General features: G+C 47.5%; 1 protein-coding gene across 1 annotated transcript in view; it reads right to left on the reverse strand.

The window, feature by feature from the left end:
* tsnare1 (T-SNARE Domain Containing 1) overlaps window positions 1-27,005 on the reverse strand; it is a 99,228-nt gene that overhangs the window by 14,304 nt on the left and 57,919 nt on the right. The window contains exons 8-9 of the mRNA XM_030103474.1: window positions 23,807-23,879; window positions 10,772-10,854 (exon numbers count right to left, since the gene is read on the reverse strand). Of these exons, the coding sequence (XP_029959334.1) occupies window positions 10,772-10,854; window positions 23,807-23,879 (156 nt within the window). The remainder of the gene's footprint in view (window positions 1-10,771; window positions 10,855-23,806; window positions 23,880-27,005) is intronic.

The raw sequence follows: 27,005 nt of genomic DNA on the forward strand, positions 1-27,005 counted from the left end.
CAAAATGTTCCAGATTTGGAAACCCTCTTTTGGACTATCCCGGATCAGGTAATCCGTTTGGACTAGCTAAAAAGCATGATACCGCCCCTCTAAAGAGTTGTTCAGAGGTGTCATTATTCCTGTTCTTCTGAGCTCCTGTGACTGCAGGTTCTACAGAGGATCCAGGTTGTCCTTCAGGAACAGAGCTCAGATCCAGAATCAGAGTTTCCTCTGCATCAGGAGGAACTGGATCACCTTCCTCTCCATCTCCAACGACAGCTTGAAGCCCTGCAGAGTTCAGAGTTCTGTCCTCCAGAACCACATCGGTGTTTTCACCTTTCGTAAAGGGTTTGCTGCCTGTTTGGGTTTTTTTTTTTTTTTTTTTGCTTCAGCAGGTCCTTCGCTCTCTGGCCCACAGACTCTTCTATCTAAATTTCCCCTGTTCCAAGGTCCTCTTCTGGCCAAACACCACTGCATTCACATTCTGGGTGACTTCACCTGAATGTCTTTCTTCCTTTTCGTCACCATTCCCACTGCAGAACGTCCTGCTGTGGAGACACCATGGCTCCCCACACCCTCCAGCAGTGCACGGGTTTCTGAGCAGACTCCAGGGTTCCACCTCCTCTGTTGCAGTCTTCATCGGCCTTTGGGCATGACTGACTTAATTGATCACAAGCCAAAACACGTCAGCTGAGGAGTGGGCGGGTTTTCGACAACCATCTCATACTAAGCCTTTCTCAGAGGACCTACAGAGGCCGGTGTTCAACCTGTTTGGTGGAGGAGGACGCTGTGAACGGGTGCAGAACCCCTGGAGCCATGCACCGCTGCAGAACTGGACGCTCGCTTTCCCTGTGGGAATGATGATATGAAGCACACTGCAGGCTTTGTCAGGACAAAACTTCAACCAAGAACCAAAATGAGTCTGTGGAAGAACAGGTCCTCCCTGCTCTGCACATCGATGCTTCCGGGACTTTCTTCCAAGCTGCTGGTGACAATGCTGGAGAGGACAAATCAGCTGTGAGTGATGCAGTGACCGCTGCGCTGGCAGCCTGGCCAGGCAGGCGGTTTCACTTCCAAAGAATGACCGGACTGCCCAGACCAAGCAAGCTTTATCTTTTGGGGAACATACCCGATACTATTGGGGTCAATGGCGCTCACGTGCATGTTCAAGCACCTCATGAGAGGGATTGGGTGTAAATCAAGTGAAAGGGGAGGAGCAGCATCAGCGTCCAGCTTGTGGGCGGTGCTGACAGCGCGTGGTGAAGTGTGCTGGGTCTGTTCACGGTGCAGGCATCCTGAGGGAGAGCGCTTTCTGCAGAGAACTCCAAACCAACCGAGCGGAGGGCAGTGCCGGTCCTCTCCCGCCACGGCTGACGACTCCTGTTCTTCCAGGAACCAGACCAGACCACGCCGCAGCACAAGATGAGAATCTGAGCGTTCAGTCGGTCTCTGAAGAGATGCTTAGCAGGCGTTAACGCAGAGTGGAACCTCGGGGAGCGTGACGACATAACACTTGTGTGTATTGTTTCACACGAAGGCCCTCTCTGTGAGGATGATGAAGACCCAGACCCGGCTCTGGCGTTCTGTCAGGAGGAACCGACTGGACGTGTAGTGAGGCAGGCAATGGATAGAAATTCATTTAGAAAGGTTCTTCTTCGATGATTGTTTTTTTGTTTTTTTTTTTTTTTATTAATATGTAGTGATGAATGACAGAAATATTGAATATTTTGTTTTTGTTTCTTATTCAAATCTGTTTGGGGGTCATTTCAAGGGTACAAGATCAATTTTTTGTTTTTACTTCAGTATTCTGAAAGGTTAATTTGTAGCCTGTGTACTTCATCTCTGGAAGAGCTGAACCAATCAAATGAAAAATACAAATAAAAGCATCAACATTAGACGACACAAATTGATATTTTTGGCCAATTTTTTGTAACATTTTCTTTCCAGCTTGAAATCCTGGTTTTGAGATCAAAATTTTTCAGATCCTACTGAAAAGGTTTGAACAACAAAAACTGGAGCTTTGATCTGGATTAAAACAAGGATTGGATTCCATCCGATTTCTGAATCCTGTTTTCCTTTTTGAACAACCTTTTTTTGAGATTTGATCCTATTCGATAACCAAAGCGACTGACCCTTGGTGAATTCTGCTTCACAGTGACAGTAGAGCCGCCACCGAAGGCGCCGATTCAAACGAACAAGCACAATGTGCTGATCGATTCTGCTGCTCCAAGCTCCCCTGTAGATCCGTGGCGTCACATGGTAGTTATACTCAGTCAGTCTTTACACCAAAACATTTGGTACGGCTCAGGAAACCACATTTGGTGAGTTCTGCGTCTGGCTCCTCTTGGACTGATTCCCTCTGACGAACCCTGAGCTTGTGTCACTGTGTGGCTGCTTTCCAAACCCAACAAGAATATTTCACATATATGTTCTGTCCTTGTCCAGCTGCCAGTTCGTCTTTCATATGCATCTATCATGTCCCCATGTAGGACGACAATAAAGTTCTGTTCATGCCTACATTAGCTGCTGATCATTTCCTGCTTTAAAAACTCTGCTTTGCCAACACATCAAGTCAGTCCCTGAGTGGTGTGAGCTGGTTCTCTGTTCTCTGACGGAACATCGGATCTAAAGAGAGTTCAGCTAGTTCATGAAGAACGCTGTACCAGCTTCAGCCGGCACATCGTGCACCGTTCTATTCCTGAACCGTTTGGTAAATCGCTGTTTGTGAGTGTTTCTGATGGCTCTCTGGTCACATGGTGGGTTCTGTGGATGCTCTGTGCTCATGTTTTTCTGAAGCTGTTATTTGTCAGGCCTCGGCGCAGGGACGGTGGAGCAGGTGTTTTCAGCTCGCCGTCCTCCTGAGCAGGCACACACAGGACAGTCCACCTGCCGGAGACATGGACGGACGGGAAGCAGGGAAGGACCAGAGGAAACAGATGAGGTGCAGGTGTGGCAGCAGGAAGGCTCACGGGGGAGCAAAGGGGCAGAGCTAACATGAAGACAGAAAGTATGAAACCACTGGGCTGCTGGACCTGGGCCATAATCTGACCAGACGTAGTTTTCCTCTAGATGCACGTCATGGATATGCACTGACCTGAAGACTTTACAGTCAATAATAAACAGCACTGTAGTGAAACCGATGAAGGAAGCCGCTGCAGCCTTTCACACAAACACGTCCATCAGAGGAAGTATTGGATTCGGCGGAATGGGAGAATATCCTCATTTCAGCTGAAGTGTGATTTTCCAACATGGTCAGCTCAGCTGATCGGGCAGAGCCAGAGGGGCGAACCCCACATCCACCTGGGTAACTTCAAACACTGTCATTTCCCCGGATCCTTCAAAGTGACATAAAGAGTCCAGAGGGACAGCAGGAAGAGTGACTGAACAGAAAACCTGCCTCCCTGCAATCCGTCAGCACAAACCATCCGTCAGCCGGAGTGCAGCCATCACTCCAGCTCCGTCATTAGCTTCGTCTTTTCATGATTTCATTCGGGGAAAGGACAAAGCTTTATATGTGTCTGCATAGGGACGAGTCCATTGATCCCTCAACCCATTCATTTCCCGGCCATCTTCGGTCCGTGCCATTTTCCCTCCTTTCTCACCTCTTTTGTTCCTTTCAGCATCACAATGGCGAGTGCTCCATATGATTCTCAATTTAGCCGGAGGAAAACTGTGTTCCATTGATTTTTGTTGGGCTCAGAAGGATGTAGTTGCTCACTGGCAGATCAATTTTCAAATCTGAAGATGGATGTACTTGTGAGTCTTAACAATGCCATCAGCATGAGGCCCCCACCCCCACTCTGCAAGTCCCGTCGATAACGACTCCATCTCCTGCACAGGTTTCTCCGCTTTCCAAATGACTCCAGCTTTTGTTCACTCGACTGCTACAACATCTGTTTTATTGGTAATTATAAACTATCTTGTGCAGTAATCAACAATCAGAGTTCATCGTGGTCCACTGAGCACAGATGAGGTGATAAAACATCACAACAACTAGAGAAACTCGCAGCGCCGAGAGTAATCTGCCTCCGGATAATGGATTATAGATTCAATTTATTTTCAGTGTAAAGTAAGGAGACAACAGAGGGGGGCCAGAAGAAAATGACATCCGTTCTTAATTGACCGTCGGTGGATATGTGCAGCGGAGCGGAGCAGCATGGAGGAGCGTTCAGGGCGACAGGCGTCCCCAGACCCGCCGCCGCCGCCGCAGCACTGCTAACATCCGCCGCAAACACGCTAACAGGAGGAGATCTGCTGTGACGACGAGTTCAAATGACGCCTTTCAAGACGTGTGAAATGAAACGATTAGAAATGATTCACCCCACAAACGGTTTGACCCGAATGACGGCACAACAAAACATTCAACGGAAACAAATAAATCCGGTTAAAAAAAGAATAAAGGAAATGAAAGCCATTTGCTGTTCTCACTCGGGCGCTCCTGGACGTTCAGTTTCCTGTTTCTGCTCTGTGCTCAGTCTGAACTATGAAGCAGGGTCGACATCTCCTCTTCAATAAACCCTCCAGTCCTCTCTGAAGGGTCAGACTCCACCCGACACAAGCCGCTACAGTGGCTCAGTAACACACTGGCGTGCCATTTACTCATAATCCAGGCTTTAGGAAAAGCACAGCGCAGGCCAGAGTTGCACTTGAAGATTTGTAATTGTGAAGTTTTGCTTTGTGTCTAAATAGAAAAGAATTATTGTGTTTCTGCACAAACTCACATCCTGTCCTTCAGTCTATTTCCCTTACTATGTAGACTTTGTTGCTGGGATTAAATATGCTGCTATCACATTTTTTAAAGAAAAACATGAATCAGATGCAATAACGAAGTGAAGATATGAAATATTTAAAGCAGAAGTTTCATTTGTTGTCCGAATTTACACAACTAAATCCCCACGAAGCAGCAGCAGTTTCAACAAGCTGCTTATTTTAATGTCTTCTGTGATCCTCAAGGACTCAAGAGGAAACAGAAGCAACAAAGAGGAAGTAAGCAAACGTGGTCAGTTAACGAAGCGTGGACCATCCAGGACACGTTCAGCCTCGGCGCCGCCTCGTCACGCAGCCTCAAACACACTCGTGTGTGTGGCTGAACGGTGTGTGAAGCTCAACGGCGGCGAGCCGGAGCTGCTCCACATGCAGCAGGACAAAGCCTGCAGGAGTCAACACAGGGACATCAAGCTGCTCGTATCAACTGATTTAACCCCAGCTGCTCCCGCCGCCCGCCTGTGGTCCCACTGAGTGGGTGGTGTTCACCGCACACAGCCACAGACAGGCAGGCCGAAATCAGGCAGCAGCACGCTTCGCCGAGGAACTACTGCAGAATATTATTAAAACTGAGTTCTGTCCCTTTCTGGGTGGGATCTCCTTCCAGCTCGGGTCCACTACCAGAGTCCTGGAGCTGGAGGGTTCTAGAGGATCTACCAGAGTCCTGGAGCTGGAGGGTTCTGCAGGATCTACCAGAGTCCTGGAGCTGGAGGGTTCTAGAGGATCTACCAGAGTCCTGGGAGGTGGAGGGTTCTGCAGGATCTACCAGAGTCCTGGAGCTGGAGGGTTCTGCAGGATCTGCAGCGCTGTGCTGGGAACAGCTACGATCCTGCAGAGCCCTCCAGCTCCAGGACTCTGGTAGAGGACTCGAGCCTGAAGGAGACACCGCCTTCGAAAGATGAAAACACAATTTAATATATTTATATATTTTTAAAAAAATGTGTTCTCGCCACGGTTGAAGCTTTTGTTCTTGTTTTTTTTTTTTTCAGTGCATTTGCTGACGTGTCTTTGTCCAATAAATTACTGCTGAGAGCCCAGATTGAAATGCCATTTGTACTGAAAAGAAAAAAAAAACAACCCAGCCAGATGGAAAGTAAAATCAGCGATCCTTCAGGGATTTCATAATTTGAATGTTTTGAAATGTATTTGCCTCCAAAATGATTTTTCTTCAAAGTGGGATTTCATGAACGACCGAGGCAGATTTTTTCAGGTCAGCTGGATCACACTGTGAAATAACGACGGGGGAGATTTTGTTTGGCTCAGTATGTGTCCAAAAACAGGAACAATACCGAATAAAAGTCCGTGTTCATCACAACAGTTTGATGAGCACATTTCCTTAATAAAAGGAAAACAATCCCACACGATCATTTCAAAAACACCATTCAAGATCAATTTAAGATTTGAAAATGTCATTATAGTTAAAACATAACAATACTAAGAATTCAAGAAAGTTTTACAAATCACCATAAAAACAGCTGGTGGAATTTTCCATTTATTGATGCGAGAAAATAGAAATTCCATCCATCCATCATCCACCGCTTATCCAGGACCGGGTCTCAGGAGCAGCAGTCTCAGCAGGGATTCCCAGACTTCCTGTCCTCAGACTTCCTGTCCTCAGACTTCCTGTCCCCAGACTTCCTGTCCCCAGACTTCCTGTCCTCAGACTTCCTGTCCTCAGACTTCCTGTCCCCAGACTTCCTGTCCTCAGACTTCCTGTCCTCAGACTTCCTGTCCTCAGACTTCCTGTCCCCAGACTTCCTGTCCTCAGACTTCCTGTCCTCAGACTTCCTGTCCTCAGACTTCCTGTTCCCAGACTTCCTGTCCTCAGACTTCCTGTCCTCAGACTTCCTGTCCTCAGACTTCCTGTTCCCAGACTTCCTGTTCCCAGACTCTTCCTCCAGCTCTTCCTGGAGGATCCCGAGGCGTTCCCAGTCCAGCCCAGAGACATAGTGTCCTAGGTCTTCGGTCCACCTCTGAGACCTCGGTCCACCTCTGAGACCTCGGTCCACCTCTGAGACCTCGGTCCACCTCTGAGACCTCAGTCCACCTCTAAGCCTCAGTCCACCTCTGAGACCTCAGTCCACCTCTAAGCCTCAGTCCACCTCTGAGACCTCAGTCCACCTCTGAGACCTCAGTCCACCTCTGAGACCTCAGTCTCTGGTTCCTCCACAGAAGACCTGGCAATGGATTAAGGAGTTAAGGAGTCTTCCTTCCACCGTCCAATAATGTCTCCAGTAGAGGACAGCAGCTCCTCCTCCACTGTGAACAGTGCTGCTGGAGACCTGCTTTCCCCTCCTGAGGAGCCGGACGGTTTGCCAGAATTGAAATGTCAGTATTTCAATGATCTGTAACAGAACCAATCCTGTGTTCAATTTTTTTTATTTTTATGTTGTAATATTTTTGGCTGCTTCTGTGCAAAGCAGAGGAACTGAGTAGTGGCGTTCAAAGAGCAGATAAAACAAACCAGTGACAGTTTGATAAAGTACAGTGGCAGTCTCTCCAGAGGAAGAACCAAGGCGTCTGGACTCACCGCCCAGACTCCACGTCTGGAATCCCAGAACAGAAAACAGCAACGTGCAACAGACAACACATCTGAAATATACAGTATTTACATGACATCCAGATCTGAGTCCAGCGAGGCGTGAAGGCCGGATCAGACCGTCAGCGAGGTAGAGACAATCAAAAGGTCGGACAGAAAGACAGGTAGTCAGTCAGACAGGTAGTCAGTGTCATGTCCTGCACTTCGGGTCCTCTTGGGGGCGCTGTGAGGCTACTTGTTGTGTCTTTCAGGTGGGCGGAGCTGGAGAGGCTGTTTACAGACGCGGGGGACCGGCTCATCACTGGGACGGGTTTCAGCTGCTTTTGTCCCCGTCACTATTTAACTGGCGTTAAAGGTTCTGACTGGATGTCAGCGCGGGATCCGAACATCTTTGTATGTTCAGCATTTTTGTGCCGGCCTGAACTTTGTCTTCTTTGTTCTTAGTCTGGAGACCTGCTCAGCTCGCCATCTCGCCGTCCGAACAGATAGTCAGACAGGTGCACAGGCAAACAGGTAGACAGTCCAACAGTCCAACAGTCAGACCTGCAGACAGTCTGACAGTCAGACAGTCTGACAGTCTGACAGTCAGACAGTCTGACAGTCTGACAGTCAGACAGTCTGACAGCCAGACAGGCAGACAGACTGCTGGTCAGGAACACTCGTGTACAGATGGAGGAGTCAGTGTCTTCACATCAGCTCATTTGACCCTATAACCTCCAGAGGACCTGACAGAAGGTGAAATAGTTAACGGCATGGACAGTCTCAGTACGACTGACGACAGACACACAGCCGAGAAAGTCAAAGATCACAGCAGCAAAGATCAAGCTCGGATGAAGAGAATGCACATTTCAGTTAATCAAAAACACTTAAGCAAGAAACCAGCAGTTGGCTTTGCAGTTGACACAGAGCAATGGAAACAGTGTCAGCGGGAGAGAAATGATCTGAAAGCTTGTGAAATGTCACGCAGGGAAAACCCACTCCGAGCAGACAAACAGGCCGATGCGGTGAAAGCCTGGATTGACAGCTCAACAATGGACACTGCGAGCTGTGGAAGTATCACTGAGTGAGTCACCAGCCCAACACATCCCACTAAAAATAGATGACATCTATCAGCATGAGCACAACTTCAGGAACTTTATGAGCTGCACAAAGTCCCTGAAACACTGAATCACTTCAAAATGCCATGCTGCTGCTTTGTTTGTGAGGCACTCAGAAATGCTTTCAATCTGAATAAATATATTCCCCACTGCATATGCTGCAAGGGTTCAGACAGTTTATCATCAGCGGGAAGGGTAAAAGTGAGCAGAGCGAAGCATTTAGAGCCTAACTGCTTCTCTAAATATGACAAAAATCTATGTGGATTTCTCTAAAAGGTCAGTGAATTGTGCTGGCACGTCACACACACTCTTCAGTCGGCTGGTTAGCAACACGGAGAGACAACCCTCACTAAACAAAACACACTGGACAGACCATGGAAACTGACACGCAAAGCACGATGTGCAGGGTCAATAAGGTCAAATTAGAACATGTTTCGTGTGAAATGCATCAGCTGGACGTTCTGATTGGCTGACGTACTGATGAAGACGAGACGACCACACAATCCACAGCTCTGTCATGGTGACCGGCTCTGGGTCAATATGTTCAGGGAACTCGTTCCCTCGGCGGTGCCGTACTGCAGGAACACCTGCAGGTTTACCTCGAGCCCTGAAACGCTGCTGGTCTCTGCACTGCAGGGCCAGCACAGACACACAGCCACAGTTCAGCGTAAACATTCACTTCACATGCATGATTTTGAACTGTGAAGACCCACAGGGAGAACATGCAAACGCCACACGGTATTTGAACCCAGGACCTTCTCACCATGAGGCAAGAGCTCTAATCACTGCTCCACCCACAATGCACCAAACCCTCAAAGTAATGTTCAGCAGCCTTCAGCACTGACCAGAGAAGCACTTCCTGGTTGTGACTTGGGGAGGAAGGGAGTGAAGGGGTGTGAAACAGCCAGCAGCAGGGGGGCTCTTCCTCAGCATCCAGCTGCACCGCCACGGCAGCAGCAGCCGCTCGCACCCTCAACCTGTCTTTTCAGGGCTTACACAACACCCAGGTGTGTCTGGAGCGGGGCTCACTTTCCTGGACATACAGTTTACAATACACACTACAATAAAAGGAGTTATCCAATAGTCTGCCTTCTTTCATACTTTAAAACATGATCATTGTATAGAAGATTTATTTAAAACCATCCTTTAAACTCTGTGAAACTCACACGTCAGTGTTCTGATCCCGAGCGCCTCTGAATGAGACAGAATGCGGTATTCAGAGCGGCTCTGCTCTTTGTTTTTCCTCCATTCAGCTGCTCTTCTTCTGTGAAGACAGCGGCCGTCTGGATTGGCTGAGAGCTAAATTGCTCAGTGTGAGCTCGGTCACGGCTCAGCTCTCCTTGAGATAATGAAATGACAATTAATGGGAAAGCTGTTGCCATTCGTTCATTTGTTCGCTGGCGAGGGGAGCAGCGGGGGGGGGGGGCTGACTGCAGTCCTGACAGACTCTGGCATGACTGCAGTTGTTGTTCCACTTGTTTTCACATTAAAGCCACCAATGTGCCACAAAATATCTCCGTCAGCACAGAAAAATGGAACCACAACAACAGCAAAAAAAACACTTTCCAGAGAATCATCCAGCGTCCAGAGACGACTCCACACACACCACATGTGATCACACACCTTCAAACCCCAATGAATCAATATTAAATGAAATCTACATCTTTCAAAAGGCGCAGAGAGGAGCTGGAGAAATCCGTCAGCAGGTTAAAAGAGACAAGGTGGGTTCTTTATTAACCCGCTGACACTCGGCTCGGTCTATTATTTACCATGGCCAGGGGCCGGCGCAGCAGCCAGCCACACAGCCCGGCCTCCACACAAAGGCACAACACACACATATTTCTTTGAACAGGACGAGCCAAAGCAGACCCTTGGGCATGTCATAAAACGTCTCTCCACTATGTGCTCTCAAGTGGAAAATCTTTGCTACCCCAAAATCACAGAGTGAAGAAAAATTCTATTTAATTTCTGGCCGCAGCTCTTTCCCATTAATACATTTCCTCTCTGAGTCAATACACTCGTAGGATGAAAAAAAATGCAAATTCACAGCCATTATCTTTGGAGGAGAAACATGCTCATGGAGCAGGAATTATACATATAGTTTTTTGTGTTTTCACAAGACTTGAGGCGAGCATTTTGTTTCCTGCCTTTAAATACAATTAATTCAGTGACGGCAGAGCTGGTGGAGTCTGACATGGAATTGCATCATCTGTTATTCTGCTTGTGGGGATGTGATAAAGCTGTGTAATCTAGTTAGCAGAGTCCCTGTTTGCATTGCTGATGGAGCTAAGCTTCTTGTGAGTGCATTACAATGCAAAAACTCCGTCAAGCACCCAGCGTTAGCGGAACCGAGAGGAGGCGGAGCCGGCGGCACGACAGGCTCACCGCTCACCTGGTACTGGTTGGCCTTGGCAAGCTCCTGATTGGCTGACTCCACGTTGGACGATGCGGTCTGGATGTAATCTTCGATGCTATCTGAGGAAGAGAAGAGCAGATCGGTTCACTCACAGGACACTTTCCTCCATTTCCACCTGAATGCTCCTTGTTTCAGTCTTCAGGTTTGATATGTGCCGACTGTAGCAGTAGAGGCTGTCACTGTAGAAGCAGAGGAGTGTTTCAGTACTTTAATGATAAGATCAGCTGGTAAACCTGAACTGTCAAGTACTAAGTGTGACTGAAGTGGAGTTGGACGAATGTAGAGCTGAAATCATCCAGGGTGGGTCCTCAGTGCATGAGCTCCTGCTGACCTGAGGAAGCTCTTTGTTTGGGCTTTCTGCAGCTTTATCTGAGCTTGAAAGAAACTCAAGAGCTTGTAGTTTGATTCGGACTGACATTTCTGCCATGAGAAGAAATGTGCGCCAGCTTGACAAGTCGGAGGCTCCTTCACTCAGAGCAGATCAGTGGAGGAATGGTTAGAAAGCTGGACAGGGAGACGTCCAGTGGCGTCTGAATGAAGCTGCTGAGTGACGAAGTGTTTCTGTCAGACCCTGAGCCGCCTGGAGAAGGGCTCCACTCACATTCCAACCAATACAGGACGGATTCCCGGTCCCGGGGACTCGGTACTGGTACTCAACGGTACCGACCTTTAGTACTTTTGTGTGTTTTTGTGGTGATAGATGTTCATTTGTTGCTGACAGCAGACCAGTTGCTATCAGATGCTAGCATGCTAACGGTGCCACACCACAGATGTGAAGCTGTCTAAAACACTGCACTCCTCAGACCTGAGATAAATCCATCTTCACCAGGAGCTTTCTCAGATCAGAAGTCCGGCCTCCAGGGTCCACGCCCTGCATGTTTCACCTCTCTCCCTGTTGCTTTTCTAAAGCTTGGTGAGACATCCACGTTAGACTGAGGTGCGCGGAAGCAGGGAGAACTGAAACATGCAGAATGTCGGCATTGGAGGTCCAGGGATGCCTACCCCTGCTCTGGACCCTGTGGATCCTCCAGATCCTCTGGACCTGGGCTGTCCAGCCTCCAGGGTCAGGTGGCCGCCTGCCAGCGCTCAGCTGTGATGGAGAACCTCTGGTCCACTTCTTCAGAAGTTCACAGGATGAGACAGCGAGCGGCGAATGACCTCTACGGCTCGAAATATGAGGCGCCGCCATGTAATTACCCGCATACATCTGCACACGTCCAATAACAGCGAGAGCGCTATCGATTCAGCGCTGTGGCGGGAGTGGAAACACAACAGGCAGTGGGAGATTTAGTTCAGAACTTGTGTTTAAGGCTGTGATGGCCTCTGATAATTACTGCACCACTTCAGCTGGTGGAGAATTAACATCTGAACCTAACAAGAGCAGCAGGCTGTGGATGAGTTGTGCTGATTGACTGCATGCGCTCACACTTTCAGCGAGTTGGAGAAGCTGGGGAAAACATGTTTAGACGCGGCAGCTGAAGAAGTGAGGTGATTAATGGACTCACTTAATCTCTCACTTCTCCTGCCTCTCCGCTCAGAAGAGGCGCTCTGCTCTGACGGAGCCATGTTGCACTTTCAAAAGGGAAAATCTTATTTGTATTTTGGTAAAAATATTCTCTGCTCCTCCAAAGACCCAACTGGTGGAGACAGATGGGCTCCTGTGCTGACTCTGGTCTGTGGGAGCTTTCTTTCTGCTGAGCGGGTTTTTCGCTGCTCAGAAAGGAATTTTTCCGTCAATAATGGTTTAATTTGGCAGCCGGCTGCGTACGCTGGACGGAGCAGAGCATCACAGGCTTCACACCACCTGAAGAGTCATGGTGCTGGTTGAAGTTTGACAGATGTGAAGTAGAACAATGGTTTTTAACCGGTTTTTCCCGGACGTGCTGCAGAATCTTCCACGAGTGTCTCATGGTCGCAGTGAGGCTCCGGCCTTCCAAACCAAACCTGCAGGCAGCTTCTCCCGCTTCACAACGTCTTTTTTCAAATCTATATCTGCCGACCTCAGTGGATAATAGTGGAGGAGCAGGGCCAGTTCTTCACCTCATGGTGGCATTTTCCTCCATGTTTTTTCCTTAAGGCAATGCATTGTGGGTATAATATTTCTCAGCTTGCCTTACTGCCTCGCGGCGGCCCATCAAGCCTCCAGAAGCGTCAGCACTAGATTCAAACTGTGGTTTATTTCTGGAGGCTTCAGTGACACAGAGCTCATGTACGACCTCTAGTGGTCAACAAAACGAAGTGTCAACGAAAATTACAACAAAATCTCCTCAGCGAAGCTTTTTTACACGACGAAAACGAGATGAGCCGAAACGTACACGGTGGTTATGTGACGACAGTTCTAGTAAAATACATCATGCAGCATTGGTGATGAATAAAAACAAGACAAAAAGTGGTTTATAAAATAAAAACTCTGCTAAAATGTCTCTTCGTTTTTATTGACCAAAACAAGACGAGACGAAACGTTTTAACGTTCAGTGCTGTCTATTGCTCAGTTTCTGTTTCACGGTGCAGCGTTACTTCCTCAATCTCCACTGGCGCCGACAGCGGGGCAGTGAGACCCGGGGGGGGGGGGGGGGGGGGGGGGGGGGCAGCTGAGCAGAGACTGACCTTCAGACTTCCTCCTATAGATGAGGAGCAGTTGAATGATCAGCTGATCCCCAGTCTGACCCTGCCAGCTTGATCTCAGCTGCTCTCAGTGGAGGACCAGGGCCGCTCCGCCAGGCCGACTCATGAGGGTTCAATGGAAACGATGTGTTACTGTTTTCCATCTATGTGGCAACGTTTAAAAAAAACTGCTGCTGTTCTATGCAACCACACTGTAATCGGCTGTGTTGTTCTTTTCTGTTTCAGTTTACAAGCAACACACACACACACACACACACACACACACACACACACACACACACACACTTTATTATGTTGTGAATTACATTCATGCACTTCGTTTCTCTGTATTTCAAACTTGAATATATTCATATTTTTCCATCATTCCTGAGGCTACTTTATTGATTTATTTTACTTGTATTAATGTGTGTGTAACTGCAGGCTTGGTTGGTAAAATCAGCGGGGGGGAGAGATGGATTGCGCCTGCGTGAGAAGGGCTGCACGTCTGTTAGCTCGGTGTGTGTTGCTGACACTTTATGTTGTTTTTCTATGGTTTTATACAGACTCTTTCACCCGATCTGCTCATACAGCTGACATGAGTAGGCTAATGTATTCGAGAGAGGAGTTACTGGCACTGAGGGGCAATGTTCAGCCCGGTAAATGCCATCTGATACCCCCGGAGCTAAGGAGGAGGCACCGCGGATGCAGAGCCGGACGAACATATTTTTTAACCGGTTCAGTCCCTCCCCAGTCTCCGGCCCTCCTCCACCCTCTGTTCCTCCGACCAGGGTCGCCTCAGTCTCTCCCTGTGCATATCGCTCTCCCCCAGGGCCCCTTTCCTCCCTCCCTATTATGTGGGTGGACCAGGTGAGGATGGAGCTGGAAGGAAGGCAGCAGGACTGGATCGCAGCAGCCCAAGGCTCCTGAAGGTCTGTGCTGAGGAGCTGGCCTCTACACCACGTCTACAGTCTGAGTCTGCGCCTGGGAAGGGTCCCCTCAGTGTGGACAACATCTTGCATTGTCCCTGTACCTAAGAAGAGCCGCCCCAGAGAGCTGAAGGACTACAGACCTGTTGCACTTACATCCCACGTGATGAAAACGCTGGAGCGACTGGTTCTGCAGCTCATGCGACCACAGGTACAGGGTAGGGGGGACCCACTCCAGTCTGCCTACCAGGAGAAGGTGGGAGTGGAGGATGCGGTGCTCTATCTCCTACACCGTGCACTCTCCTACCTGGACGTGGGTGGATGTGCTGTGAGGCTGCTCTTCTTTGATTTCTCGAGCGCCTTTAATACAATCCAGCCCTGCCTGCTCCAGGAGAAGCTCAGCAGCATGGATGTGGACCCTCACCTGGTGAACTGGACTATGGACTATTTAAACAACAGGCCACAGTTGGTCAGGATGGGAGGTCAACAGTCTACATCTCAGTCCTGTAGTATTGGAGTGCCACAGGGAACAGTGCGATCGCCCCTCCTCTTCACCCTATACACCTCGGACTTCCAGAACAACTCCGACACACGCCACGTGCAGAAGTTCTCCGATGACACTGCTGTTGTGGCATGTGTGAGGGGGGGTGAGGAGGGGGAGTACAGAGCCCTGGTGAAGGACTTTGAGGGCTGGTGCAGGCGGAACATGCTCCAGCTGAACACCTCTAAAACCAAGGAGGAGGTGCTGGACTTCCGCCGGGTGCCCTCCTCCCCCGTCCTGTCTCCATCAACGGAGCAGAGGTGGAGGTGGTGCCCTCTTACAGGCACCTGGGACTTCACCTGGACCACAAACTGAACTGGGCACAGAACATGGACACAGTTTATAAAAAGGGGCAGAGCAGGATGTACTTCCTGCAGAGGCTCTCCTGCTTCAAACTCTGCTCACAGCTGCTACATGTTTTCTATCAGTTCATTGTGTCCAGTGTGTTGTTCTATGCGGTTGTGTGCTGGGGGGGCAGTGCCAGGAAGGGGGACATTCAGAGGCTGGACCGCCTCATCAGGCGAGCTGGTTCTGTCTGGACTGAGCCTGGACTCTGTGGAGAAGGTGGTGGAACAGAGGACTTCGGCAAAAACAAAGAACATCTTGTCCGACCAGGCCCCCCCTGCACTCAGTGTTCTCCCAGCAGAGGAGCTCAGTGAGCGCTCGGTCCCTCATGGACCTGCTCCACAGACAGACTAAAGAACTCTTTTGTGCCCCGGGCCATCAGACTGAACAACTCTGTCATCTCACTTACAAAATCCTAAATGGGATGGCTCCAACCTATCTCCAAGATGCTTTAACGCCTTATCAACAAATCAGAGCACTTCGCTCTCAAAATGCAGGGTTACTGGTGACTCCTAGAGTCTCTAAATGGACACTAGGTGGAAGAGCCTTTAGCTATCAGGCACCGTTTTTATGGAACCAGCTTCCAAGTGGTGTCAAAGAGGCAGACACAGTCTCCACATTTAAGGTTAGGCTCAAGACGTTTCTCTTCAATGCAGCCTATGATCAGGTCAGCTAGGGACTCTAAACTAAACTAAACTAAATTAAATTAAATTAAACTAAACTAAACTAAACTAAATACTAGTTTAAATACTAAACTATCCACAAAGCTGCCCGAGGAGCTAGAATGCTGTGGGAAGTACGGTGCACTGAGCCCTGTCCTCCTCTAATGTCTGAATGTTATTCCCTTTAGTCCGTTCATTGCTTTTCACCTGCTGTCCCCCCTTCGAGGGGGAGTCTTCTCCAGTTTCAGTTGCTGACTCCACTATCACGAGGGCCTACGAACAAGCTCCGTCCGGACCGGGAGGACACTCCTGTTGGTCCTGCCCGTGGACTGGCTTCGGTTCTACTTCTGGGATCCATAGTTCTTGTGCTGGACCGTCCAACGGACTGTCCTCAACATAGTCCTAGGCTTTACTTCTTATTGTCTCATGCTAGCTGTTGCCAAAGCTGTCCGTCCCTGGGAGAGGGATCCCTCCATACTGTGGTTCTCCCCAAGATTTCTTCTTTTCCCACTGGGTTTTTGGAGTTTTTTCTTGCCGGATGTGAGGGTCTAAGGCGGTGGTTGCTTCGTTTTGTCTCGTTACTGTGAATCTGACATATTAACATTATGCTTATTCACTGTTTTTATTTTTACCAACCAATGTAACATCTTGAAGCCTCTGAGGCAGCTGTTGTTGTGATACTGGGCTGTACAAAAATACATTGAAATTGAAATTGAAATTGAACTGAAATCTCAGGCCGGAGATTAGCACTGTACTTTCTAATTTATTGTTTTGAATTACTTTTACTTATTTTAATCCTGGAATGCATTTTAAGTGTGAATGTGAGCACAGACTGCCTTTTAAATTTCCCTTTGGGATCAATAAAGTATCTATCTATCTATCTATCTATCTATCTAAATTAACATGCTGACCAGAGCATCTTCCATGGGTGTATTCTTCAGTTTACAAGGTAACAATAATATAATAGTAAGATGAACATTTTTGATTTGTGAAATGGGTTTGGCTGAAAGAAAACAATCTCGATACTATACTAGGAAATTATACTATCTTGTTTGGGTTAAATAGAATTACATTATTAAAAGAGAGGAAAATACAATTTTCGTTGGCTAAAACTAGACTAAAATAGTCCCGGTTATTCTGACTAAAATAAGACTAAAATCCTCAGACTTTTAGTCCACTAAAACTTGACCAGTTTGAACATGACTAAAACTAATAACAAATAAAATGACAGCTTCACACAAAGATGAGACTGAAATTAAAGTCAAAACAGGAAATCAAAACAACACTAGGTGTCAGTCACTGATTAATGAATTGTCTGGGATTTGACTCATCATGTACGTTCAGCAGCCCTACATGGTTGTTAGAAACACCAGAGGAACAAAAGTATTGTTCCCTTTTTTGACATGTATCAATGTTTACTGGTTGTTGAGTCCAATAAAGAAAACTGATTAAAAAACATATTAATTTGAAGTGAAGTACAGTACGGCCAAGCGTTCATAGCGACGTCGCTTTTTGATCCTTGGATGTCGGCTCTTCCTGTCATTGTGAAGCAGAATTCACCAAACGTTGGATTGTTCTCCCACTAACAGGGAACGTGAGCTGGTTAGACCGTCGAGAGACGGGTTAGTTTTACCCTGCTGATGATGTGTTGTTGCAATAGTACGTGCTGGTCTACTTCCCGCTGTGGAGGATCACTGTTCCTGCAGCCGTATCACGGACTGACGGCCTGGAGGAGGATTCTGGACCAACATCACCTCGTGCTGCTGTCATTAGCGCTCTCTCCTCACACTTTCAATCTTTCTATTAACCTCTGGTGGCTCGTCTCCACCCCCTCCCTCCAGGATGGACCCCGTCCTCTACCGGTCCAGGGCGGACCCGCCCTCGCTCACACGTAGCTGGGATTGGCTCTGGTAACTCTGAACAAGATAAGTGGTTCAGAAACTGAATGAATCAAAATAAATGTCGGTGTGATTCATGGAGTGTTGCTGCTGGGATGACAGTTGCAGCTCTGTGGTTCTGGCTGTAATAACATTCACAGTATTTTAATTCACTGTGAGCACGCTGTAGCAGGCATCACAGTGACCTGCTGGCTTATTGCTGTCAGCTGGTTGCTGCTCGTTTTACGGTTAACTTGTTGCAGAGTTCAGAAATATCTGGATGAAGAAGTGTCTCTAAAAGGTACAGAGAAAATCCTGAAAACAGCCAGAAATATAAGTTTCTGGATTGAAGGAAATAATAATAATGATCTGTAGATGCAGAAAACTGCCAGAACATTTTCCATTAATGTATAGATTTTTTTCCTTACAGCATGGACAGAGGAACATCAACACATTGACACACTGAATCACAGCACATAAATCTACACTCATCTCACAAGAAATATCCATCATTTCATCAACTCAGTGCAATCACAAGTAATTGGACCTGAAAACATGAGGAGAGTGTAAAACCAACATGTGGGCCAGCAGTTCTGAAAATGTGGGTCAGGCTTTCCCCGTATGATTTTTGTCTATCAAATTTCTGAGAAATTTGGATAAAAATGAAGTTGAAGCTCTGTGGAAGACGACTCTTCTGAAGTGAACAAGTCTTACTATCTATGACAGCATCATCTGCATACGTGGAGAACGTGTCCTCCACACAGACACCGAGTGGACCGTGAAGGGCAGAGCACAGGAGCTGACGGTGTTCCTCACCTAACATCCAAACCACAGAGTGTTTGCTCTCCCAGGTTTCAATTCACAGCTGGAGAACTTGGCATGGGATTTTCTTTCTTCCTTAATCTCACTAAGAAAACAAACTGAGGTTGGAATAACTTGAGACAGTGTTACATGATTACATGGTTGTGAATGAAGCTTTATTCTGTGTTTGACAACAGGAATCTTAATCTGTTGCTGACTGATTCAGCCATGAGCTGATTCATCATGAGGCTGGTATTAAGTCCTTTTAGCAGAATAATTCCTCTGTGGGCTTTGTGGGATCCGCCCCCTCGCGCTGACACATCCAGCACACACAGATCTGGAGAACATCATCATATCGAGTACAAATAGGTCTCAGCATGTTCAGTCATCTCTGGATAATCAGCCAGCAGAACAAAAGCCTGCATGGTTTTGTTGTGTATAGATTTACTTCACTCCTCTTCCGTGCACTGTGTCAGATTACACTCCCGTCTGCTGAAGTAACCTTGTTGATTGCGCCGCTCTACTGGCACACTTTAATGCACTGTGTCCTCAGCCTGCACCGATGTGCCATAACAGCACCAATCCCCGCTTCTTCCACTTATTCGTGCCTTTGTATTACCTGCTGCTTTTTCTACAAACGCCTCCACGGCACAATCACACATTCTTCACATCTGCCACCACTGAGGGGCCTTGTTCAGACGGGCCGAAGGTGATACTGGAGCATTTCTTTTTAATGGGAGGAGGTCCATTATTGCCGCGCTCTGTAATGATCAGATTGGAGCTCTGCTGTAGGATAATACTCTGCAATCTTCCTCAGCCTCTTTCTCTCCCACTCCATCCATTCATCTGTGAGAAACCTTATTTGTTGCCTTGCCCTCGAACCGTGCGCCCACGCACATGATTGGCGTGCCGGTGCAGCGCCAACAGCTTAGTTTAGGTAAAACATGGCTGAAGTGGCTCTCCAGCTGCACACACACTTCACAGCTGTGATAGATACCGTCTTTCTTGACAAATCCTCCAGCAACTGCTGTTTTCAGGTTACTTTCCTTTTCACTGGGATGCAAAATAAGTGCATAAAACAGGTCAATTCAGCGTGAATGCTGTGAATATCCAGGAAGTTTGGAACATTTCCAGCTTCAACCTTCATAGGGAAATGAGGGAAAAGCCAAGTGAGTATTTCAAGGCTCATTTGATGCACAAGACTTTTGAAAATTACGAAAACATAACATTCATTTCACCACAAGACGATTATCTTTGGTAAAATGAGTCCAGCTATAGATTTTAAATGTATATTTAAGGGAAAACATTCTCCCTGGACGTCTTCATGAGGTTGTAAAGTTGTCTTAATACGTCTGCTTCAGAACTGCTGTCATTTTTAAGTAATGCTTCTAAAGACACCACAAAGTATTACTTAGTTTTTAATGGGCTCTGGGATTTCAGAGGCCATTTCTCACATTTTTAATATGAAGGCCTCAACCAGTTACCCTGTGCAGTAACTTATAACCGAATAAAAGGTCATATAACCAGGGAAGGAGTGAGAACTCATCTCTACTCCTTAATATGAAACATGACGAATTTAGGACTCCAGCGGATATGGTCATCCGTCCAGCAGACGGTTGAATTTACTCACTACAGACAATAGAATGGTTTCTCATCTGATAACATCAACAAGTCGTCACATTTTGACGTGAATTCCAGCAGTCTGAGTCGAGCCGTGAGCTCCGGGGAGCGAGAGCAGCCCGGAGGGCGAGGCAGTGTTTGGCTCCTGTGGAAATGAGACGAGTCCGTCTGAGTCAGCCTGAATCCAAAAGGGTATTTAAAGGGCGTCTGCATTAGCCCCAGGAAGGGCGCAGACAAAAGGACACTCCGCAACAAAAAGCCGCCAATTAGCAGCAGTTACTGCCGCGGATGGCATGTAGGAAGCATCGTCTGCATTTCACCACAGAGCGGTAAAGCACATGAAGCCTGTTCGACTCATTATCTCCCGTCTTCATTTAGGCTTTTATCCCATTTACAATGTATTTATCAGATGAAAGAATAATCAATTCATATTAGTCTCACTAAGAGTTCGTTTCCATAGTGACTGAGACGAAGTTCAACACACACACACACCTTCCTGTCTTTATTTTACTATCATTCTGCTGGACTGAACTCATTCAGCAGAAACAGCTTAGAGCTGCTGTCTCTCAGACTGATGGACGTCCTCTGTGTTGTTAAAGAGTAATTCTACACAATGTCAATAAAAACTGAACACTGAATAATTATTAAAAAAAAAAATGCAAAGAGAGGAGTTTTAAGAAGGAGCACAAACACAACACACACATGCATATATTTCTTCACATAGTGCAGAACAAATGGGTCTTTATTTCAACAGGAAAACTGTTGTGTCTCAGAGCACAGGGTTGTGTGAAACGGCGAGGGATTAGGGTCAGGCGTATTCATTTATTCACTAAAGTGTCCAAGAAAGGGCGTCCACCAACATCGGTCCAACCCTTTTTGTTTTTTTGTTTTTTGTTCTTCCCTTGTCCTGTTCAGCAGCTGAGGCGTGCAATATTGTATGACTGTAGCCTTTTACTATCCGAACAGATTTTAATATTAGCAGCAGGACGAGACTGAATCTCCTCCTGCTGCTGCCTTTATTTAAAGCTGGCATCCAGCATGGCTGCCGGACAACATCGGTCCAACTCCGAATGATCAGGCAGCTCACACAACCAGGCCGGTGTGTAACCCCCCCCCCCCACACACACACACACACACACACACACACACACACACACACACACACACACACACACAGAGCAGCCAACTAAACACTGATCAGCCAATCAAAACACAGGCAGACACATAAAGCAGAAACTTTTCCCCTCAGAAACAACTTCCCGCCACAGGCTGTGATTCAGGATGAAATCCAGAGTGGAGAGTGATGGAGACGGACTCCAGTGTCTTCTGAAGGACACACACTTTTAAAGATCACATGTGAGAGCTGGTTCACCATCACTGAACAGCAGACGGAGACGGCAGATCATCAAACCTGAACGCCTCCTGCGTCCGTCTTCAAGCAGCTGCTCTTTCCTCAGCAGGCACGTTTACATGGGCCACTATAATCCGCTTCTAGGGCGGAGCGGATTGTAAATGCGTCACGTAAACACCGAGAGGATCCACTTCACTTGGAGCGGATTGTATTTCAGAGCCGATTGTACAAGGTGGTCTACACCGATCGACAATCCACTCCGTGTTTCATAAAAAACGCCACCTGACAGTGGAGCGGATTAAACGGGGGAATATTTGTTCTGTGCATGCGTTTCCTCGAACGTAGTGACGTACGCAGTAAACAGGAAGCAGGACAGTCAAAAACAAGCAGAAGAACACGACGGTGCTTGAAAAACACCTTTTTAATAAAATCCCTGTATGAACAAACCCTGGAGAGGAGAGATGGAACCAAATCGAGCAACAGCGAGTTTAAAGAGCTCCGTAGCAGAATATGAGCGATTGCCCGGCCGAGCTCACACCGAGACGTGGCGCTCGGCGGCGGCGCTCCGGCCAGGGGAGCAGCTGCTCCTTCAGCAGGTATCATGGAGATGTTGGGACATTATTTGAGCAGATATCAGCAGACAAAACTCTCTGCTGGGTCTGAGGACTGCTGCTGCAGAGAGAAGACCAGGAAGGTCCTCAGAGACTTTGTGCCATGTCACAGGACGCTGCATGATCCACTTCACCCAGGATCCTGGAGAACCAGGATTCATCGTGGATCGGTTTGTATGCCGTACATGAATACACTCCGTTTAATACTATTGTTTAGAATCGGATAGAAAAAACACCATGTAGACTGAGCCACTGACGTCTCCCAGCAGGAACAGGCTGATTCCTGGACTCCACAGCGCCATGCAGGCCACAGCTTTAGTCCATTTCTTCTTTCTTCATTTCCTTCTATCCACGTCGTTTTCTACTGAGGTTTCTAAGCTGTTAATGAAGCACTAAAAATGAAAATTCATTTGTGCTGTTTCCATGGAAATGATTCAAATAGTGGTGCTGCTTTAAAACAGCGGTATGACAGTAATTCACTGAAACTGTCTTTGGACCTTGATTAAAAACATCCTGTTACGCCTGCTGATGGTGGGAGCCTGCAGGGGGGAGCAGCAGCCTCTCTTCTGTCTTTCTGGACCCGGTTTGGTCCTGGAAAGCCTCGCTGGTGTGGCCAGACCTCTGAACTGATCAGAACCCGGTCAGAACCCAGCCTTCCTCTGGACTGACTCATGCAGAGCTCCTCTTCCTGGAGCAGCTCAGGCGGTAAACCTGCCGTTTCTTCACTGGCGCTCGTTCCAGGTCGGCGCTGCTGCAGGGAGCGTGGAGTTCCTCCGACCGCCGCAGGTTTCCCTCCTCGTCAGGGAACCGCAGGGCCGGCGGAGAGCGTTTGCTTTGCAGAGATTCCATCCTGATGTTGATCACACGCAGCTGGAGCCAGCTGCCACAGGGGGGAAGGATGGGAGCTGGTGCGGAGGACCGGTCCTCCCTCCATCAGGACGCCAGCAGTTTCTTGGGGGTGAAAAAAGGATGTGGCTGGAATGTTGGGCTTGTTTGCGTTCAACAGTTGAGTCCTCCTCAGCCTCATTGGAGAGAGATGGGCTTCACCGGTCAGCTGATCACACAGTTCTGCCTGACTGATCAGCCAATCAGGAGCCGTGGAGGAGGAGCTGGTTGTGTTTAGCTGACCTGACTGTACCACTGCTGCTCAGTGAAATCAAGATTATAATGTTACTATCATCACTACAGCTGAGGAATCCAGCATCTGCTCATTTCCCTGTGTTGTAACTCTGAGTCACATTAGTTTATTATTCGGAGTCGTAATTTAATTTACATGACTGATTAAAGGCTGCATTCAACATTAACTGATGTTGATCCGTTCAGTTGAACTGAAATGTTTTTGTCTTGATGTTGCCTACAGCATGTCACTTTAAGCGAACATCATGTCCCATGAGCCTTTGCGTGTATACCCAGGAGTTAGTACAGAAAATCCCGGGAGACGCTGTTGTTGTTCGATGCTGAGCAGCGAGTGGAGTGTTATGACGAAGGATACTTCTGTACAATGTTCCACCGCTGCTTTTCTTACATAAACCCTCGTTTGTTTTCCATATTCTGACGTAACGTCCACTCATTTTCCATCGTAGTTTATCTACACCCTGAAACCCCCTGAAGAGTAACATCATATGGAACCAAACACACACACACACACACACACACACACACACACAGCTCACCGATGGCGTCCCCCTGCTCGTGGACCATGCTGGCCAGGTCCTTCATGATCTGACTGACGTCCAGCATGTCTCTCTGTGGGGAAACACAGAATGTTGGCGTTAAAGCGGTGGCGGGCGAGGCTCTGGCAGAGAGCCTCCTCTCATCAGCAGCTGGTTCATCACGCTGACGGTCCACGCCTCCTCAGGTACAGCTCGCCTGTTGAACACATTCGTTCAGTTGGAAGGACTGTGTTCTCTGCTGCTTGCTGTGTGAGACTTCGTCTCGTCACTGTGAAAACACCGTGGTCAGAAGACCAGAGATGAGCAGCTCGCACGGCAGTCTGTCTCCAGCTGGAGGATTCCAGGAGAGCTGACAGCCGCCAGCAGCAGAGGGGAGAGGCGCGAAACTCTTAACTGATGTGAATATTCTCCAGGCTGAATACTCGTCTGTCTGTCTTCTGTGAGTTTTAAATGGAAGTGACAAGACATGACGATGCTGCAGCATGAAGCTAATATCAGAGCTGGATTCCTGCAGATCACCTCTTTGTTCAGCACTGGAGTGAGGCTTGTCCCTGGATTTCCTTCCCCTTTAACTCCACTCAATAGTTACCAACGAACAATAATCCATCTGGTACATCTTGTATACATGTATATATGTTCTCGTCCAGTTGGTCTGTTTTTAGGAATGTTATGTCTTGTATTTTGAACTGAATGGGATGGCACATTGTTTTGTTGTTCGTTTAGCGCAACAGCAATAAAGATTGTGATTCTGACCTTCTGATAGATTAAAACTATAAAAACAGTGCAGGATCCACACTACGCGGATGTGTGTGTGTTTGTTTACGTGCAGTCACGGTGAGGTCTTTCAGAAAATGGATTTAATAACTCAAATCAACTGCAAACCACAAATAGACGAGAAAAGAAGTCCACATTTATAATGAAGATGTGCTTTTTGTGATGCAGCTGTAAAATAAAGGTTATCTGGCGATTACTTTCATTTTGCTGTCAGAAGTAACATCAGCTTCAGAATTAATGACAACTTTCAGTGTAGTGCACATAGAAATCACATAAAAGCAAACTGCCACTAAAACACTACTCAGACAAACCAGACTGAGATGTCAGAGCACTAAAGGACAGTTAAATACCGTCCTGCTGATGAGACGAACAGAGATTCAGCTGGATGCTCATGACGAGGTTCAGACCGTCTTAATCAGAGACCAGTGTGAGGGTGACGGTCACCACAAGAGACACATTCACACATTCACATCCGAGCAGGAACCCAACCATGACGGCTGGACTCAGGAACTGGTGAGCAACTCATCATGTCACCGTTAACACTGTTAGGTTTTAATCCACATGCAGGCTCGGATCAGGCTCTATTTGGATTCTGTTCAGGCTCTGTTCAGGCTCTATTCAGGCTCTGTTCAGGCTCTGTTCAGGCTCTGTTCAGGCTCTGTGCAGGATCTGTTCAGGCTCTGTTCAGGCTCTGTTCAGGCTCTGTTCAGGCTCTGTTCAGGCTCTGTTCAGGCTCTATTCAGGCTCTGTTCAGGCTCTGTTCAGGCTCTATTCAGGCTCTATTCAGGCTCTGTTCAGGCTCTCTTAATCCTCTGTTCAGGCTCTGTTCAGGCTCTGTTCAGGCTCTGTTCAGGCTCTGTTCAGGCTCTATTCAGGCTCTATTCAGGCTCTATTCAGGCTCTATTCAGGCTCTATTCAGGCTCTGTTCAGGTTCTCTTAATCCTCTGTTCAGGCTCTGTTCAGGCTCTGTTCAGGCTCTATTCAGGCTCTATTCAGGCTCTGTTCAGGCTCTATTCAGGCTCTATTCAGGCTCTGTTCAGGTTCTCTTAATCCTCTGTTCAGGCTCTGTTCAGGCTCTGTTCAGGCTCTGTTCAGGCTCTCTTAATCCTCTGTTCAGGCTCTGTTCAGGCTCTACAGGGGCACTGCAGGGGCTCTGTCCTTTTTGTTCCTGACTCTGCCAGTTTGTTGAATCAGGGTGGGGCTTCAGGGTGAAGGGTGCGTTGAAATCATCCTCCTTTACATTCCACTGCATTTCAATTGAAAACTCGATTCAGCACCTCTTTGTGAATAGAGGATGACTGGAACTTTCATGTAGCATTTCCGCCACCACTGTGAGCCATCAAGGCTCAATACTGTATCTACACAGAGGGAAGGGGAAACATGATCAGACGCAGATGGACACACTGAAAGGCACACAGGGCGGGTGAGACGATGTTGGACCTAACCGGGGAGTTTCAGATGAAAAACACACCAGACTCATCTGAAAACTGAAACCAGGAAGAGCAACGTTCCTTTCTGTTCCATATGATGGTGACATGAATATTCAGGCCCTTCAGTCTGACAGTCGACATCAAGCAGCTTTATGACTGGATGAACTCCCTCTGTCGGCTCACCTGCCTCCTGAATTTGGTCATTTGAATGGAAAACACAGAAGACTGTGACTTCCATCCTGCTGTAGATTCCCTGGCCAGTCCTTCCTTTCTCCTGCTTCTCTCATGCGAACAAGCTGCAGCGTTCAGATTCCCTCCTCCTCTCAGAGGAGTCTCTGTTCATTGTGACTCCTCCACATTTCAACCACGACTGCTGCTTTTCATGTTGAAACTACACAGTTAAAGTCAGATTATCCTGGATTGGAAAGTACAATTGCATCTGTGGTGTTGAACAACTGACTTCAGAATAAATGTGGGCTTTAGTCTTCTCACTGGACTCTGTTCACAATCCTTTGGATTAAAGTCTCAAGTACGATCCAGCCCCCTGTTTCCAAACACAGATTTTAATGTTGCTGTTGGCCGTCGTGCTGAATTACAGCCCCGTTCTGTTCTTAGTTATAATTACTGCAGCGTGAACACAACTCGGCTGAATTTAAAACATATCGGGAAGTCAGAATTCAAAGTTGGAGAAATTCTGAATCTGTTTTGTTCCAGGTTACGATTGTTTTCAAACCCAAAGCATTTCTCAGAACTTCTGATGTGCATCAGTTTCAAACAGTGTAAACCTTGTAGACACTTTAATGGACACATTCAGAGGATTTGTGTTTAGTCCTGGCTGTTTTCAGCTCGGCTTGATGGAGTGAAGAACAAAAAAATACAGTTCAAAGTTTGTTTTTTTCAATTATTCCTCAGTCGGGGAAGAGAGCAAGCGAGTGCAGCCATGGCTGACCGCAGCTAATTCTCCAGTCTGCTCTCAATGCTTCAGCTCAAAGCTT

The sequence above is a fragment of the Salarias fasciatus genome, chromosome 11 (assembly GCF_902148845.1).
Source record: "Salarias fasciatus chromosome 11, fSalaFa1.1, whole genome shotgun sequence".
Lineage (NCBI taxonomy): Eukaryota > Metazoa > Chordata > Actinopteri > Blenniiformes > Blenniidae > Salarias > Salarias fasciatus.